Here is a 17,781-nt window from a genome sequence, read left to right on the forward strand (position 1 = left end):
CTTTGTTCCATTAAACCATGTCTTTCTATGTTATGTGATTTTGATGTTTAGAACACTTTCCACTATTTTTCCTGGCTCTGAAGTCAGGCTAACCAGTCTGTAGTTTTCCCGGATCGCCCCTGGAGCCCTTTTTAAATATTGAGGTTACATTAGCTATCCTCCAGTCTTCAGGTACAATGGATGATTTTAATGATAGGTTACAAATTTTTACTAATAGGTCTGAAATTTCATTTTTTAGTTCCTTCAGAACTCTGGGGTGTATACCATCCGATCCAGGTGATTTACTACTCTTCAGTTTATAAATCAGGCCGACCACATCTTCTAGGTTCACCGTGATTTGGTTCAGTCCATCTGAATCATTACCCGTGAAAACCTTTTTCAGTACAGGTACCTCCCCAACATCCTCTTCAGTAAACACCGAAGCAAAGAAATAATTTAATCTTTCCACAATGGCCTTATCTTCTCTAAGTGCCCCTGTAACCCCTCGATCATCTAACAGTCCAACTGACTCCCTCACAGGCTTTCTGCTTTGGATATATTTTAAAAAGTTTTTACTGTAAGTATTTGCCTCTACGGCCATCTTCTTTTCAAATTCTCTCTTAGCCTGTCTTATCAATGTTTAACATTTAACTTGCCAACGCTTATGCATTATCCTATTTTCTTCTGTTGGATCTTTCTTCCAATTTTTGAATGAAGATCTTTTGGCTAAAATAGCTTACATAAGAACATAAGAACATAAGAAAATGCCATACTGGGTCAGACCAAGGGTCCATCAAGCCCAGCATCCTGTTTCCAACAGTGGCCAATCCAGGCCATAAGAACCTGGCAAGTACCCAAAAACTAAGTCCATTCCATGTAACCATTGCTAATGGCAGTGGCTATTCTCTAAGGGGTAATCGTTTTGCCTTCTTTCCAACTTTTTTAATGTGTGGAATACATCTGGAGTGTGCTTCTAGGATGGTATTTTTTAACAATGACCACGCCTCTTGCACACTTTTTACCTTTGTAGCTGCTCCTTTCAGTTTTTCTCTAACAATTTTTCTCATTTTATCAAAGTTTCCCTTTTGAAAGTTTAGCACGCAGGCAGGGACATTTGCAATAACACCATGAGGAACCGTTTTTCCAACTAACACAGGTGTGGCAGCTCATATGTATTGTTTCAAGGTTGGCAGACTGCTAAACCTTTAGCTCAGTTGCGAGGGCCTGGCATGCATTTATTGGAATACCCAGATGCGATTTAGTTGTCTGGAAGAGCTACTTTTGGCTATTACTATCCTGCACATATACTGGCCCAGAATGATATGCACTTAGGCTATGAAATCAGCCTTTAAGGGAAAGGTACAGGCTTCCTTATACAGTCTTATAGCATGCTGTGGTTTGCAAGCCAGATCTGCAAGTGACAATTCTACGATTGATGGCTTAAATCTGTCTCGACTGGCTGCATGCTGAGACTGCTCTGGCGTCTTTTTTTTGTTTATCAAGCTTTCCTAAGAAAAAATGCCCCCAAAACGAAAGGGAAGCAGAGGACTTACACCTCGATGTCCTCGCTACCTCCCGGGGAGAAAATCATTCCTCAATGAGCCGTCAAACCTAAGGAGGAGGGCTTGAGTGGTTCGGCTGTCGGGCCAGTGGAAGGAGACCACGACTCGACCGGAAGTTTCCCTCAGCCCCTTTGATCAGAGGCTACCTCCGGCTGAACGGGAAACTTCGACTCCATGCCTGGCAGGAAGTCCCGAAGTGGATCTTCGTGGTGTCTTGGCAGAGGGGGCTGAATCGGAGGGCAATGCTGTTCAGACGCCCGGAGACTCTGGAGAGAATACCGCCAGAGACTTTGTGCTGGGGACGGCAGGAGATCAAGCCAGTGGATGTAGTGAGAACCTAGATTCCATTACCCCTATTAAACCTTACATGTATTATACAAATCCCCAAGCCATGCCAGTACAGGGGTGCCAGCCACTCTGTGGAAGGCTGCCTGGTCCCAAACAGCAGCAGCTCTCTAGGCCTCTGCTCTTGGCCTGTGGACATTCTTGACACGACTCTACTCCCTCACTCCTCCTCCCTAGTTGTCACATAGCAACTGACACTCTGTTCTAACTATCAGCAAGTAGTCGTCATATTTGGTTTAGTATGAAATGTACAAATGGTTGAGCACAGATTGCCTTTGAGTCATGACATAAGTGAGAGGGCCAAAGATCAAGTCTTGTGTGATGATGACTCTGACTTCCCCTTAATACCACACAACCTCTACAAGTACACAGCTAGCTACTGTCCATCTCACACACAGGCCCGTGTAAGCAGGAGTTAGCTAAGAGTATGCAGTGTGAAGAAAGCAACAAGAGGCAATATTGAAGGTCCCCAGTAATAAACTTCTTCTGTAACTCTTGCTGTCTTCCTTAGAAGCATACACTGAGTGTTCAGTTGCATGGCCTAGCCCATATGGTCTTACCTGATAGTTAAGTGGCTAGGTCATGTGAAGGGCCAACCTGGTACCTAGTGAACTATTAGCACAAAAACCACACAATGAAAGGAGCCAACCAGGAAGTGTATTTTTCAAACCAGTGACCATTTTATTAGCAAAGACATAGTCTACTGTTGAAATAAAGTCAGTGTCTTAGATAATCACATTCTGCAAGGACAAGATAGCAAATAGTATAAAACATTGTACATTACGGGGCAGATTTTCAAAGGGTTACGCCCGTAGCATACGCGCATAACCCCCGAAAAGCTGCCCCAACCTGCCCCTGCGCATGCCGAGCGTATCATGCATAGGCTCGGTGGCGCACAATCCCCGGAACGCGCGTATGTCCCGGGGCTTCGAAAAAGGGTGTTCCGGGGGCCAGGGGTGGGGCACCGGCCCGGGGGTGTTCCGGGGGTGGGGCCGAGGCCTCTGGAACAGCCGTCGTGCCAAGGGACCGCACGCCGGCAGCCGGCCGGTGCACGCAAGTTACGCCTGCCTCTGGGCAGGCGTAAATTCTCAAATAAAGGTAGGGGGGATTTAGGTAGGGCTGGGGGGTGGGTTAGCTAGGGGAAGGGGGAGGTGCATTAGCTAAGGTGGGGGGAGGTGGTAGGAAAGTTCCCTCCGAGGCCGCTCCGATTTCGGAGCGGCCTCGGAGGGAATGGAGGCAGGCTGCGCGGCTCGGCACGCGCAAGTTGCACAATTGTGCACACCCTTATGCGTGCCAACCCTGGATTTTATAACATGCGCGTGCATGTTTTAAAATCAGGCGTAGATTTGTTCGCGCCGGGTTGCGTGAACAAATCTACGCTCGCACGTAGATTGTAAAATCTGCCCCTACATGACCTGTACATACATTGTTTGAAATGGCATCATTACATATAAAGGCTTAGCATCTTATCCTTTTGGCACAATCATGATTACAACAAAGAACATAGAAAGCGGAGGCGGCATTTGAAATAGCTACAGTACAGCTCTAATGTTAGAGCTGATAGCAGCCCTGCTATGTGATGGCTAGGAAAAGTCCCCAGACAGTCCATGTTAAAAGAGTGCACTCAAGGGGACAGCCTAAGAGCCAAGGCAGCAGAGTTCAGCAGGACCAGCACCAAAAAGCATAGCATGGAGGCAGGAGGCCCAGGAAAAGACACAGCAGCACGGAAGAAGGAGGCCCAGGAGAAGACAGCATAGCATGGAGGCAGATGGCTCAGGAGAAGGCACAACAGCATGGAGACAGGAGGCTCAGGAAAAGACAGCATGGAGGCAGGAGGCCCAGGTGACGACACAGCAGCATAGAGATAGGAGGCTGTGAAGAAGACAGTGCAGCATGGAAGCAGGAGGCCCACAAGAAGACATAGGAGCATGAACTGAGATGAAAAGAGACACCAGCATCTGGAGCAAGAGATGAGACATGATGAGAAGAGGAAGCACCTGGACCATGACTGGAGACCACATCAAGGAGGATGGAATACAGGCAGAGCATCAAGGAGGGCTTTAGAATTAGGCTGCTGGACCATAATGACTGACAGTTGACCAGCCTTTCGCATAGCTGATTCACGATACACATGCTTATTAGCATAAGGTACACCCCTTTTTGGTATCGCATGCGATATTGGAAAATGAGGCCCATAGTTACGATAGAGAAAGGGACCAAAATGATAAAGGAGATGGAACAGCTCCCCTATGAGGAAAGGCTAAAGAGGTTAAGGCTGTTCAACTTGGAGAAGAGACGGCTGAGGGGGAATATGATAGAGGTCTTTCAAATCAAGAGAGGTCTAGAACGGGTAAATGGGAATCAGTTATTTATTCTTGCGGATAATAGAATTACTAGGGGGCACTCCATGAAGTTAGCAAGTAGTACCTTTAAAACTAATCGGAGAAAATTCCTTTTCACTCAATGCACAATAAAGCTCTGGAATTTGTTGCCAGAGGATGTGGTTAGTGCAGTTAGTGTAGCTTGGTTTAAAAAAGGTTTGGATAGATTCTTGGAGGAGAAGTCCATTAACTGCTATTAATCAAGTTGTCTTAGAGAATAGCCACTGCTATTACTGGGATCTACTTAGTGTTTGGGTACTTGCCGGGTACTTGTAGCCTGGATTGGCCACTGTTGGAAAGAGAATGCTGGACCCTTGGTCTGACCCAGTATGGCAATTTCTTATGTTCTTATGTTTTAAGATCTGCATAATTATAAATCACCAGGACCAGATGGTCATGTTCATTTTTATAAGGCATTTGTACTCATAACTTGGAACCTTTAAAAACATTTTTTTTTTGTGAAAATGACAAAGATTGGATAAATGTCTGATACTTTAAGAGCAGCTTTTATTACTATGATACCAAAACCAGGTAAAGATCCAGAGCATCCTGGTTCTTATAGGCCCATATCTTTGTTAAATCAAGGAATCTAAATTTTTGCAAATATTTTAGCAAATAATGCCAAATTTAATTTCATCAGAACAAGCAGGTTTTGTATTTGGCAAGAAGTCTAGCGTGAATGTATGCAGATTTTTTCTTGCCTTAGAAGCTTGTGCAGAAGATAAGCTTTTAGACCCACTGATTGTGGGATTTGATGCAGAGAAAGGTTTTGACAGGGTCTCCTGGGCCTTTCTAGACTATGTATTTCAAAGATATGGCTTTACTAGTCTTATCTATAAATACGTTAAAGTTCTATTCTCTAATCCTAGCTCTGTGCCAATGGTGCTTTATCAGAATCTTTTGAATTACATAAGGTTGTCTGCTTTCTCCACTTTTATTTATTGTAACTTTGGAGCCTTTAGTACTTAAAATTGAGCAAGAAACAAATATTGTTGGTTTATTGGTATATTATTAACGTTTTCCAATGTGAATAACACATCACCAATAGTTTTGAAGATTTTTAAGGAGTATGGGAGTTTTCCTAGTCTAAAATTGAATTTGGAAAATTCAGAAGCATTGGATATTAATGGACAATTTAAAAAAGTGTGGGAAAACTTTCCTTTAAAATGGGAAGGGGGAAATTATTAAATATTTGGGGTTAAATGTTCATAAGAATCTGATTAAATAGAATGCCTGTAATATCCCTCCCATAATCCACCAATTTAAAAACAGGATGCAAAGTTGGATGCAGTTTCCTTTATTTTTATCAGAATAGCAATTGTTAAAATGATTCTAATTCCCAAACTTTTATACGTATTACAAATGATCCATTGTTCCTGGTTCCTGAGTCTCTGCTCCTGGTTCACCAGCATTTGTGTCACCAGTCCCTCCCTGCTTGGTTGTCTGGTTAAGCCCACCTACTCATGACATCATTAGGCAGCGCCAGGTACTAAAGAAGGTTGAGGACACTGGAGAAAAGTGAACTTTTGCCTACCATCTGGCCAGAACACCTTGAAGCTGTCTTGCTGTCTTCCTGATTCTCTGCTTCCCCTCCCAGATCACCATCATTTGTGTCACTGCTCCCTCCCTGCCTGGCTATCTGTTTAAGCCCACCCCCTCGTGACATCATTAGGCAGCACCAAATACTAAAGGAGGTCGAGGACACTGGAGGCACCACGTGCTGTTTTGGTGTGCATCGTTTTCGCATGCCAAAAGAATGCGAAAAAGGAGCTTGCCCTTTTGTGCGTCCCTTCATGTGCAACTTTGAGCTCTATGATGGTTTTAAATTTGGTCAATTGTTTTTATGGCTTGTTTTTCTATTCCTGTACTTATGGGTAGGGGCCATAACATTAGTATTGTGTGTAAACATGTTTTTGAAGTGCGGCCTAATACTAGGTTTCTTACACCAGTTCCCCAAGGGTTGTCAAATATAGTGCAAACCTCTATGCCTTATCGTATGCTGTTAATTAATATTAAGACTATCTGGAAAAAAAATCCACATAGTGGTGAACTACTTAGTGGAGAGTAAACTGGATTTATTTTGTATAACAGAGTCTTGGCTGAAAGACACAGACTCTGTTTTGATATGGCAATTACAACTTCCTGACAATCACATTTTTTCTCAACCAAGATAGTCTGGGCGAGGGGGTGGATCATTGACTTTAGCTAAAAAAAAAATCTCTGAATTTATCTTTTGTCCCTGTAGAAAAGTTAGATTTATTAGAAGTTTTGATCATATCTAATGGAGATTGGGGATTATGAATTTAACAATGTAAACTCCCCTACTTTGTTAAATTCATCTCCTTCTTTACTTTCAGAATTGTTACTAACTCTGGATATGCAAACGAAAGAATTGTTAGTAGATTTTAATTTGCATATGGACATTCTGCCCTGGTCAGAAAGCTGTGAGTGGGCGGGGCAGTCCGGGGGTGGGGCAGGGGCAGGACCGAGGCCTCTGGAACAGCGCAAGGTGCACAAGCGTGCACCCCCTTGCGTGCGCCGACCCCAGATTTTATAACATGCGCGTGCCTGCGCTCGCATGCTATAAAATTGGGCATAGATTTGTGCGCGCCGGGTTGCACGCACAAATCTATGCCCGCGCGTACCTCTTAAAATCCGGCCCTTTACGTGAAAATTTTAGGTTATAATCCCAGAACCCCCATGCTTCATCCAGGCCACATCCCCGCCCCACCCTTTTAAAAAAGCTTTTTATTTATGCGCACAGAGGCAAATATGCGCGTATTGGGCAGCTTTTAAAATCCGCTCGGCACGCACCAGCCCAACATATTCACGCATCCCCTAATTGACACAAGTGTTGGACTTTGAAAATTCATCTTTTAGAATTTACCAGCATTATCATTTCATTGTTGTAAAAGATCACTCATCAGTCCTCCCCACCTAAGAAACATTTATATTTGTGTTAATCAAATCCTAGCAACTGTATTACTCTTGGACTGGCTCTGTTATTTAGCGAGGGGTATCATAGACACTATAAATATTAACCCCTTTGATACTGAAAGCATTGAAGCAACTTAGCATCCTGGCCAAGAGCTAGAAAAGAATAACCCCTTAGAAATTTAAAGTACATGACATCACTTTTTATTTATTCATTATTTGGGTTTATTGCCCTCCTTTTTTAATAAGAAATTCACCACAATTTTCTGTGAGGCAATCTGAAATTGTTTTGATTGTTTTAGTCTGTAGTGCTGTTCTGTAAGGGTGTGCATTCATTTGCAACATATTGGCAATTCGTAACGTATATTCCATATTCGTTGTATTCGGGGAGGTCACGAAATGTATGGCGAACCTCCACGAATACAACGCATCACTAATGAATAAACTCCCACCCTCCTGATCCCCCCCCCCCCCCAAGACTTGCCAAAAGTCCCTGGTGATCTAGTGGGGGTCCTGGAGCGATCTCCTGCACTTGGGCGGTCAGCTGCCAGTATTCAAAATGGCGCCGATAGCCTTTGCCCTTACTATGTCACAAGGGCTACTGGTGCCATTGGTCGGCCCCTGTCACGTGGTAGGAGCAATAGATGGCCGGCGCCATCTTATGCTCCTACCATGTGACAGGGGCTGACCAATGGCACCGGTAGCCCCTGTGACATAGTAAGGACAAAGGCTATCGGCGCCATTTTGAATACTGGTCAGGAGTCCCCCCCAAGACTTGCCAAAAGTCCCTGGTGGTCCATTGGTCAGCCCCAGTGACATAGTAAGGACAAAGGCTATCAGCGCCATTTTGAATACTGGCAGCCGACGGCCTGAGTGCAGGAGATCATGCCAGGACCCCCACTGGACCACCAGGGACTTTTGGCAAGTCTAATCTGGGCGTAGTGGATTCACAAAATTCATAATTTATGCCATAAAATAGATTTGGCCCTGCAGTGGGCTTCTGAAAGCCAGTGAATTTATTAACTTCATTTTTAAGATCCGCAGTACAAAATACTTTAGGTTAAACTCTTCTTCTGATGAAAGTTGAGGTCCATATTGGGGCAAATGACCACAATCTTATTTTTCTTCTAAAGTCATCAGGCTAGAACTCTTTATTTTGACTAGAGCCTCTTTCCAAACAAAATTGCTGAAATTATTAGCTGATGATGGTGAATGGTCATTCTATGCTGACAAGTAGGCATGAATTAGCCATAATGCAAGAGTGACATCATCTGATGACGTCAACATGGACCCAGCTCTCAGAGCTCAGTAAAGACTTTACTGATCACATTTGTAAGTTCCTGCAGGTGCACACGGCTCATGAGTCCCCTCATTCTTACTTCGTCCAAGTTACTGCATAGACATGTCCAAGTCTCTCTCTTAAAAAATGTTTTGTTTTTTGGTCTTATTGATCTTCTACTGCTTTTTTGCTTATTCTTTTCTCTGCTCAAACAGAAATTTTAAGTTCTGAAAAAAATAAAAAGATTAGGTGAGTATGGAACTGTCCAAGCCAAGAAGCTCATGGTCAGCGGCTTCAAGGTCTGCATCTGTGAGCACCGGATGTCCATTAGAGACATCTGCAATCTCTTCCTGAGACTGGACTATCATTCCAACTGCTAGAGCCATGGTCAGATGTCCCCAAGGGCAGAGCAGTATTTATTTATTTATTTATACAATTTTATATACCACCTATCAATTACTACCGGTAATTACTACATCTGGAAAATGGGCACTGATGGGTAAAAGCATGATACTCGACACGGGGCTGATTCTTCATCCAGGAGTGAGGCATTGTTGGACTCTCAGTGCAGGAAATCAAGTAGGGAATCTTCCCCCTCTCAGTCTCGCAAAAACTGGAAGGCTCCGCCCCTTCATGGTATTGGTTTCCAGATCCGTCAGGTCAAGGGTTGAGCTTGGCACAAAAGGCTGTGGTACTGGGTGAGGCACCGAGAAGGCTGCTAGATAATGCAAGGGACTCCTTTCAGGGCCATTCCCCTCAGAACCAAATAAAAGATTGGTGCCATTGGCACAGGGCTCTGTCAGAGTAGGCCCCTTCGACAAAACTGAGGCAGAAGATACATTCATTCTTCTTCATGGAACTGATGATCCCCATGGTGTAGAGTTATTTATTTTAACAGGTCTTGGAGTCGACCATGGACTAGTGTGGAGCTGGAGTTCTAGGGCACAGTCAGCACACTGTGCAGTAATGCAAGGCGCCATTGATTGTGTTGAGGTGGAGCGCTTTGGCGCATAAGCCCAAGATCCCACTGCTGATGCTGTGACATGGAAAGGCAGTGTTTGGTGAGAGCTGTTGAAGCAACTGGCATGGAGCATCTCAGAGCCAGCTGCTGCCACAGCAGATATAAGTGCCATGATGCTGAGCTCCTCCTTGGTTTTACCCATAGCCTTTCGTGAGGAAGATTCGATCTGGGTTTCTGAAGAGGATGTCTCTACTCCGGTGCAGAGAATCCCTCAGCCAGTGGGAATCCAGCTAATGGAACTAGTGAAGAATTTCTTTGCCTCCTTAAGCTCTAAAAACTGGAGAGGGAGATGGAGGAAATGTTTCCACATCGCATTCCTATCCACTAGAGCTTCCATGGCTGGAAGTAAGTCTTCTTTATGAGGTGGTGGATTCTCTTTCTCCAAGGGAGTCTCTTCAGAAATCAGAAATGGGATCAGTTCATTCTGAGTTCCTACTGAACATTTCTCTCTTGATTCAGAGGAGTCAGTCATCCTCATAATTATATTATTTATTTAGATTTAGCTTATGGCTTTTAATTTGTAATTGAAGGTGAGTTGCATTCCAGAACAGTAAGTATTTTCCTTGTCCCCCGACGGCCAACAAGTTGAAATGGGAAATTTGAAATCATTTATCTCTGTATATTCTTTATTTGGATGCAACTCAGCTACTTCTGTGTCTATCACAACCTCTCTATCAGGATATTCTAACATCCCCATTATTTCAGTATCCTTTGAAGATACCTCACTCTGAACCATGCGCTCCTGAGCAACTGTCCACTTTCCTCCATGATTTAATTTAAAAACTGCTCTATCTTCTTTTCTAAGCATTAGTACCAGCAGCCGGATTCCACCCTGGTTAAGGTGGAGCCAATTCTTTCAAAATAACCTCCCCTTCTACAAAATGTTGACCAGTTCCTAACAAAGCCCTCCTCCCTGCACCGTTGCCTCATCCATGCATTGAGACTCTGGAGCTCAGCCTTGAGTCCTGCACAAAGAACAGGGAGCATTTCTGAGAATGCTGTCCTGGAGGTTCTGGATTTCATTTTTCTACCTAAAATCCTAAACTTGGCTTCCAGAACTTCCCTCTCGCACCTTCCGTCATTGGTGCTCACATGTATCGCAATAGCCAGCTTCTCTCCAGCACTATCGAAAATCCTATTTAGGAAATGTGTTTGCCGCCTTCACACCAGGCAGACAAGTAACTAAGCAATCTCACACCCACCAGCCACCCAACTATGTACATTCCTAATGACTGAATCATCAACTTTAATGGCTTCCCTAACCATTCCCTCTTGGGCACACACCTTTTGAAGACATCCTCAGTGTGATAGGACACCATATCATCTGGAGGTAGGTCCTAGCTACAGGATCATTTCCTGCCACACCAGAGTGATGTTCCACTTCCAGGTGACCTTGCTCTTCCAAGGCAGCACTGGGGCTGCCAGACTAAAAGACTTGCTCCCTTCTCCAAAAGATCATTCATATTAATGGTTTTTATAATTACTTTGATTATAAAACAGTGAAGATAACTGTCAAAGCTGCTCAAGCATGCCCATATAGGTATGTATGTATATGGGTATGTTCAAAGTTGATACAGTATTTTATAACCTGCATGAAAACAATATGCACTGGTTCTAAAATACAAGTATATCTGCTCACAAACATGCTTGCATATGTATAAACCATGAGCCATGCAACTTCAGACTTATCCTGAGAAATAGCAGCACTTATCCAGATAAGTTCCAATTTAGCCAGCTAAGTAATTGCAGAACAGCTAGTTATTTATTTATTTACTTAGCCAGGTAAGTCTGAAAAGCGTTATTTGTCTGCTAAGCAGCGCTACTCAGGGTTATTAAGCTATTAGATAGCTCTATAAGTCTAAAAAAGTGGTACTTAGCCATACAAGTCTTAAAATGATACTTATCTGGTTTATCCAGATAGCTGGATAAGTAGCAGATTAAGACTTTTCCAGCTAAGTAGCACTTTTTAGACTTATATGACTATCTTACACATATTACTCGAAGAAAATAAATGAAATTGGTCATAACCCTAAAGTTTTTTTTTTTTGCTGGTTCATAAGTTAACTACCCAGAAGAAGGTGGATGCTAGTGTTTTATCATCTCTTTCAGCAGATATGTTTGCTGATTTTTTTTCAGCTAAATTAGATAATTTGTTGTTACTTTTTAAGGATGTGGGTCCATGACATCTTGATGTGTCCCTAAATAGTTTACCTTTGTGGTCTGATTTTGATCTGACATCTTCAATTGAAGTTATTAACGTCATTAGAAATTTGAATAATACCATGTGTCCCATTCTGAACATCTCATCTTCAACTTTTAAAGATATCTTTGAACTCATGAAAGCTTCTTTTGTGAAAGTGATAAATCATTCATTGAGTACTGGGATTTTGCCTACTATGTTAAAATCAGCCATAGTTAAGCCTTTGTTAAAAAGATCCTCTTTAGATTCCGGTATTTTAGCAAATTATCGACCGATTTCATCTCTTTACTTGTAGCCAAGGTAATTGAAGGTATAGTCTTAGTTCAATTAACTAATTTTTTGGAGAAAAATGAAATCTTAAGTCCTCACCAATTCGGTTTTCGCCGTGGACTTAGCACTGAATTGCTTCTGATATCACTTGTTAATTCTATTAAACGAAATTTAGACAGTGGGCAACAGTTTATTTTAGTTTCGCTTGACATTACTGCTGCTTTCGATTCAATTGACCATCGTTTACGGGAATGTGGTATTTCAGGAACAGTGTTGGCTTGGTTTGAGAGCTATCTGTCAGATCGCTCTCAAGTCTTCAAATTCAACAATTTATGTTCCTCTCCACAACAAATGAGATTGGGCGTACCACGGGGTTCCGCCCTTTCAGCGATGCTATTTAATGTTTATCTTTCTCCTATAGCCAAGTTGTTGTCTATTATCTCCGACGGATTTAAGCTCTACGCAGACGACATACAATTTTATATTAAAGTTCAGAACTCCTGGTCCTCCACAGTTGATTTGTTGTCTTTATGCATGAACACTATTAACCGTTGGCTCAAACAGAACAAACTGTCATTAAACACTAGTAAGACTTAATTCATAGACCGCTCGATACACCTTTACATGATACCATTACTATTGATGGTTTGGCTTTTTCTCTCCTTAACCCTATTAAAATCTTGGGTGTTCTGCTTGACTCGACTTTGTCATTCAAACCTCAGATTAGATCATTGATTAGATCAGGTTTCTTTAAACTTCGACTTCTAATAGGTTTACGTCATTTGTATGACTCTGATTTCTTGATGGTAGTGCGAGCGATAATTTTTCCTCATATTGACTACTGTAATGGCCTATATATCGGCCTACCTAAGTTTGTCATCCATTCGATTGATTCTGAATTCAGCGGCCAGAGTTGTTTCCTCTTCTAAACGTTTTGATAGGATTTCTCCTGTTCTAGCTAAACTTAATTGGCTGCCTGTTCATGAGCGTATAGTGTTTAAGATTGGCATGATAGTGTTTAAATTACGTGTTTCAGAGTCGACTGTTTGGTTCAATGCACTTTTACGAATTTACAAACCTGTTAGATCGTTAAGATCTTCACAATTGAATTTATTAGAAATTCCTACAGTCCGTCAGGCACGACTTTTTAATACTAGAGAAACTTCTTTTTCCATCGCGGCTCCAGTTCAATGGAACCTAATTCCTTTTGAAATCCGTGCGCTGGAAGATGTCAAAAAATTTAAGATGGTATTTAAGAACTACTTGCTCACTCGTGCATTTAATATTGTATAATTACAATGTTAATGTTTTACGATATTATTGTGAAATCATGGAGTGTTAACTGTTGAATGTCCCTGTTAAATATACTTCAGGTATGTAATCCAGTGAATCTCCTGGGATATGTTCTTAATGTTAGTTTGGAATAATTTGTGATGGTTTCTATGAAACCCATATTTATGAGTGTCATTTTTATGTTATTGTTTTTATTATTATTTATGTTTATTTTGTATATCGCCTAGGCCATCTTGTGTTAGGCGATTAATAAATTTGAAAAAGTAAAGAAAGTAAAGTAAAGTAAGTCCAAAAAGCACTATTTAGGTGGACAAGTAACACCTGCTGCTACTTATGTTACGGTTCTGGCCGCGAGCGCCACAACCAGACCCTTACCTCCGTGCTCTTGGACCTGTTCCCGCTTCTGGAGGCCTGGTTTGCGGCCTGTTCGGCGGCGTCCCCACGGGGACCGCGCCGCCGGGAAGCCTCCCCTGGATGCCCTGCTTCTAGGCGCGCGCGGGCGCCACTGGGCGCTTTTCTAGGGCCGTTTCCCGCCAGTGGTGACTCCGCCCCATTCCTGACGTCAGACGCCGCGGCCTTGATAAGCCGACTGCGGACACTCAGTCTTTGCCTTGCAACGGGTTTACCTCCTGGTTCCCTGTTGCTTCGTGCCCCGGAGTGGCCTTGGTACTCACTCCATTCCTGCTTGCCTGCTACAGTACCTGCTTGGTTCCTGCTTGCCTGCTTCAGTATCTGCTTGGTTCCTGCCTGCCTGCTACAGTTCCTGCCTGGTTCCAGTACCCGTGTCTTGCTACAGTTCCTGCCTGGTTCCAGTACCCGAGTCCTGCTACAGTTCCTGCCTGGTTCCAGTACCCGAGTTTTGCTACAGTTCCTGACTACTGTTCTAGTCTGGTTCCAGTTCTCAGTCCTGATCATCAACCCGCCTAAGACCCAGCGGCCGGGCCCCTATGGGCTCCTCCCGGAGGGGATCCGGCTTCCAAGGGTGAAGCCGCCTAAGTCCCAGCGGCTGGGCTCCTATGGGCTCCTCCCGGGGGAACACCAGCTTCCAGGGTGAAGAGCACCTCTACGTTCTGCCTGAACATCTACCTCCCGGCCTGCCATTACTAGAGACATTGAACACCTATCCCAGTCTCCTGCAGGTCGGCCCAAGGGTCCACTAAATTGAGACTCCTTAACAACTTAGCCGGATAAGTCTGAATTTAGCTAAATAAATGCCGCTATTTATCCAAATAAATTCAAATTTGTCTGTTTTAAGTAGCGGCAAAGGTGCTGCTTAGCTGAATATGTTGAAATTTAGCTGGATAATAGTGCACAAATGATATACCTGTGTATTTTTACATCAAATTTTAAAAGGATACACAAGTAGATTTTACACGCATTGGGCCTGATTTTTAAAAGCATTTACTTGAGTAAAACTGGGCTTTATTCGAGTAAATGCACTTTACTCGAGTAAGTGGGTTTTTGAAAATTGCTACAATATATGCCATTGAATTGTCCATAGGATTTACTCACATAAATGCACTTTACATGAGTAAATAGCGTTTGAAAATTGCTACAATAGTAGTTACATTTATGCGCATAACTCCTTTTGAAAATGACCCCCATTATGTAGAAGCATTTACATGAGTAAGTCAGAGGATTTCCTAACATGTGTGTGGTAATGAACTAACAGTTTTATCAATTAGTTTACCAGTTCACCGAGTCCATCTGCAGCTCATGAAGACCCTCCTGACTCTTCAGCCTGAAGTCCCTCTCTCCTGTTCACCCAGAACCCTCACCCAGTCATTTTTTCATTTTTAAGATGTTAATGATCACTTACTCCAGATATTGAGCAGGAGTAAATATGTATGCAAGTAAGGTGCCAAATTTAATGCATAAATTGCTTCTAAAATAGCAACTTACTTAAATGTTGGCACCTCCCCAGAACACCCTGGCCCGCCTCTTTTTTACACATGCAAATTTAGTTATGGACCCTGATTTACGCGTGTGTGCTGAGCGGTCTAAAATAGCGTATACTCGCGTCTATGTTGTTATTTCACATGTGCAAGTGCTATTTTTTACACGTGCACCTTTTGAAAATTCATCTTCCAGGGCACTGTGTGTGCTTATGAAACTAGTTCTTTAAACCTAACAGGCTTGCTAAAGAAAAAATGGGAAGATTTCTAGCTTTATTCTGCAACATTTTTCCCATGGTTGCAAGCTGAACTACCTATCCATGACAGATTTGATCTTGACCTCCAGACATGGAAGTCTTATGCAATAAACATTAACATTACAATGCAACATACTTCCCCCCAAGATAACTGAGGACATTTGCTCTGGTGGTTTTGCAGGTGTCCTACGTGAAGGCCATCGACATCTGGATGGCTGTTTGCCTCCTCTTCGTCTTTGCGGCGCTATTGGAGTACGCGGCTGTGAACTTCGTCTCCCGCCAGCATAAGGAGTTTGTCCGCCTCAGAAAGAGACAGCGACGCCAGAGAATGGTGAGTTCACGTTTCCTTGTATGCCTTGTTGTGCTGCCTCTCTTTTCCCTTTTCCTCTCCCTCCGACACCCCATCCCCCCCCCGGCCCAGAATACATGACTGGAGTATCCTTGGCAAGCCTTCTGTTACTATATTTAAACTACCATCTCCCGTCTTGCATCAGTAGCTGCTAAAGGATTGTTCCTGTGCCCAGGAAGAAGAGAAGCACAGCCTTCTTATCAAATTGCTGCAGCTGCTGCCATCCTCCCATCTCTGTGGATTTGCCAAATATAAGTTCTGAAAGAGCAGGTTGGTTATAGACGTCATCACCCAAGAACAGCAGTCCTTCACTCTGTCCCCCTCCCAGGCCGCTAGTTTTCAACATCCCAGCTCAGCAGCATATTCCTGCTCGACCGCATCGGTTCTCGGAGAAGGTAGTTCCGGAGGCTCCTGGCTTCAAGGTGACAGCTCTCGACGTATCTCAGGAATCACAGGAGATGGCAGGATAGACTGAGAGGGAGAAGAAAGGCTATATGTGACTGGAAGAAAAAGGGGGAGGCGAGGAGCGGAAAGTGGAGTGGAACGGAAGGGGAGGAGAGGAGAGAAAGCAGATGTGGCAGGTGAGGCATTGGGAAACATAGAAAAGCTTCAGAGGCAGAAGGCATTCAGAGACCAAATAACAGCAGAAGGCCAGCGGGGGAAATTAAAAATGAGCCCATGCTGTACAGCGCTCCCATTTTATACTAAACAGGCTGCAAGCTACCTAATTTCTTACCTAGAAATTTTCTTATGTAACTCCAATCACCGGGCACACAAAATGTCAAAAGCATCTGTCTCAATAGAATGAGGACCAGGCTCTCTGATTTATTTTGTGGGTTCAACAATTTTGGTCACGTAGATGGTGAAGAGGACCCCGTTGGAAGCAGTAGGGCAGAATCCTTTTTTCTGGCTGGTCAGGGAGGGCATTGCCTGTCCTCTCCTCCATGAACCTGGACCCCCTGTTTCTCATCTACTGCTGGCATAAATACAGGGTCCAAAACAAGTCATTCTACTCACAGGCTTAACCACAACTCCCAATTTTATTTTTCTTTGATTTTCCAGCCAGCAACTATGTGCATTTTAGCAGAGGATAAATCGTCAGTACTGAATAATCAGAGTTCATGGGATACACAGTCCGAGATAAAAATACATTATAATAAAACTATCTAGTACTCCAAGGGTTAAAGTACCATACTCCCAGTCCACTCTTGAACAGGAATGAGATCTTCCTATCTCCCTCCTTATCATAGTCTCCTCTTTCCATATTCCACATTTCTTCCTCTCACTCTCTCTCTCTCTCTCTCTCTTTCTGTGTTTGTGGGAATAGCATTCAAATCTTGATTACCCCCTGATGCCATTCATCCCAACCCCATGAGCTACTCACAACCTCTCAACCTCAAGCATCTTCTCTTCCATCTTCCTGGGCCTTTCTTTCCAGCAATATGAAGACTTCCCTAGTTTCCTCTACATTCTGGTCCTCCTTGGGCTCTTCCCTTTGTGGGTTACCCCTTCACCTCCTTCTCCAAGCTTTGCTCCTCAGGGGAGAAATTTCCTGCTCTCCACTCCTCGGCCTCGGGTCTTTTCCCTTGGGGAAAAAGCCTCTACAGGGTCCACTCCATACTGAAGGGGCCCCCGGGTCCTACATCCTGGAAGTCCCTCTCTTCCCAAGCTTCAACCTAAAAAGGGCCACTCCCGCCAATTTAACCCAGAATTTATACCTTCCCGGAACACTTCCCCATCAATCATGTCTGGGGACAACCTCACCACACCCCTTAAGTTCAGAGGTATTAAAATATCTCAGAAACCACGTCCCATTGATCCAGTATCACATCAATTGCCTTCCAGGGGTCACTTAGCAGTACTGCAGGTTCAAACATGTTATATAATGCTTTGGACAATGAAAATGCATGGATCTCCCCCACACAAAATATTCTGTACTATTAAATTAGAGCAGAGCACAATTGAGGGTTTCCCCCCACCCACCCACACACAGAGTAGCATTTGATTGTTATAATA

General features: G+C 43.5%; 1 protein-coding gene across 1 annotated transcript in view; it reads left to right on the forward strand.

Moving 5' to 3' along the window:
• Window positions 1-17,781, forward strand: part of GLRA4 (glycine receptor alpha 4) — a 189,598-nt gene that overhangs the window by 142,155 nt on the left and 29,662 nt on the right. The window contains exon 7 of the mRNA XM_029607369.1: window positions 15,598-15,747. Coding sequence (XP_029463229.1) covers window positions 15,598-15,747 — 150 coding nt within the window. The remainder of the gene's footprint in view (window positions 1-15,597; window positions 15,748-17,781) is intronic.

The sequence above is a fragment of the Rhinatrema bivittatum genome, chromosome 6, assembly GCF_901001135.1.
Source record: "Rhinatrema bivittatum chromosome 6, aRhiBiv1.1, whole genome shotgun sequence".
NCBI lineage: Eukaryota > Metazoa > Chordata > Amphibia > Gymnophiona > Rhinatrematidae > Rhinatrema > Rhinatrema bivittatum.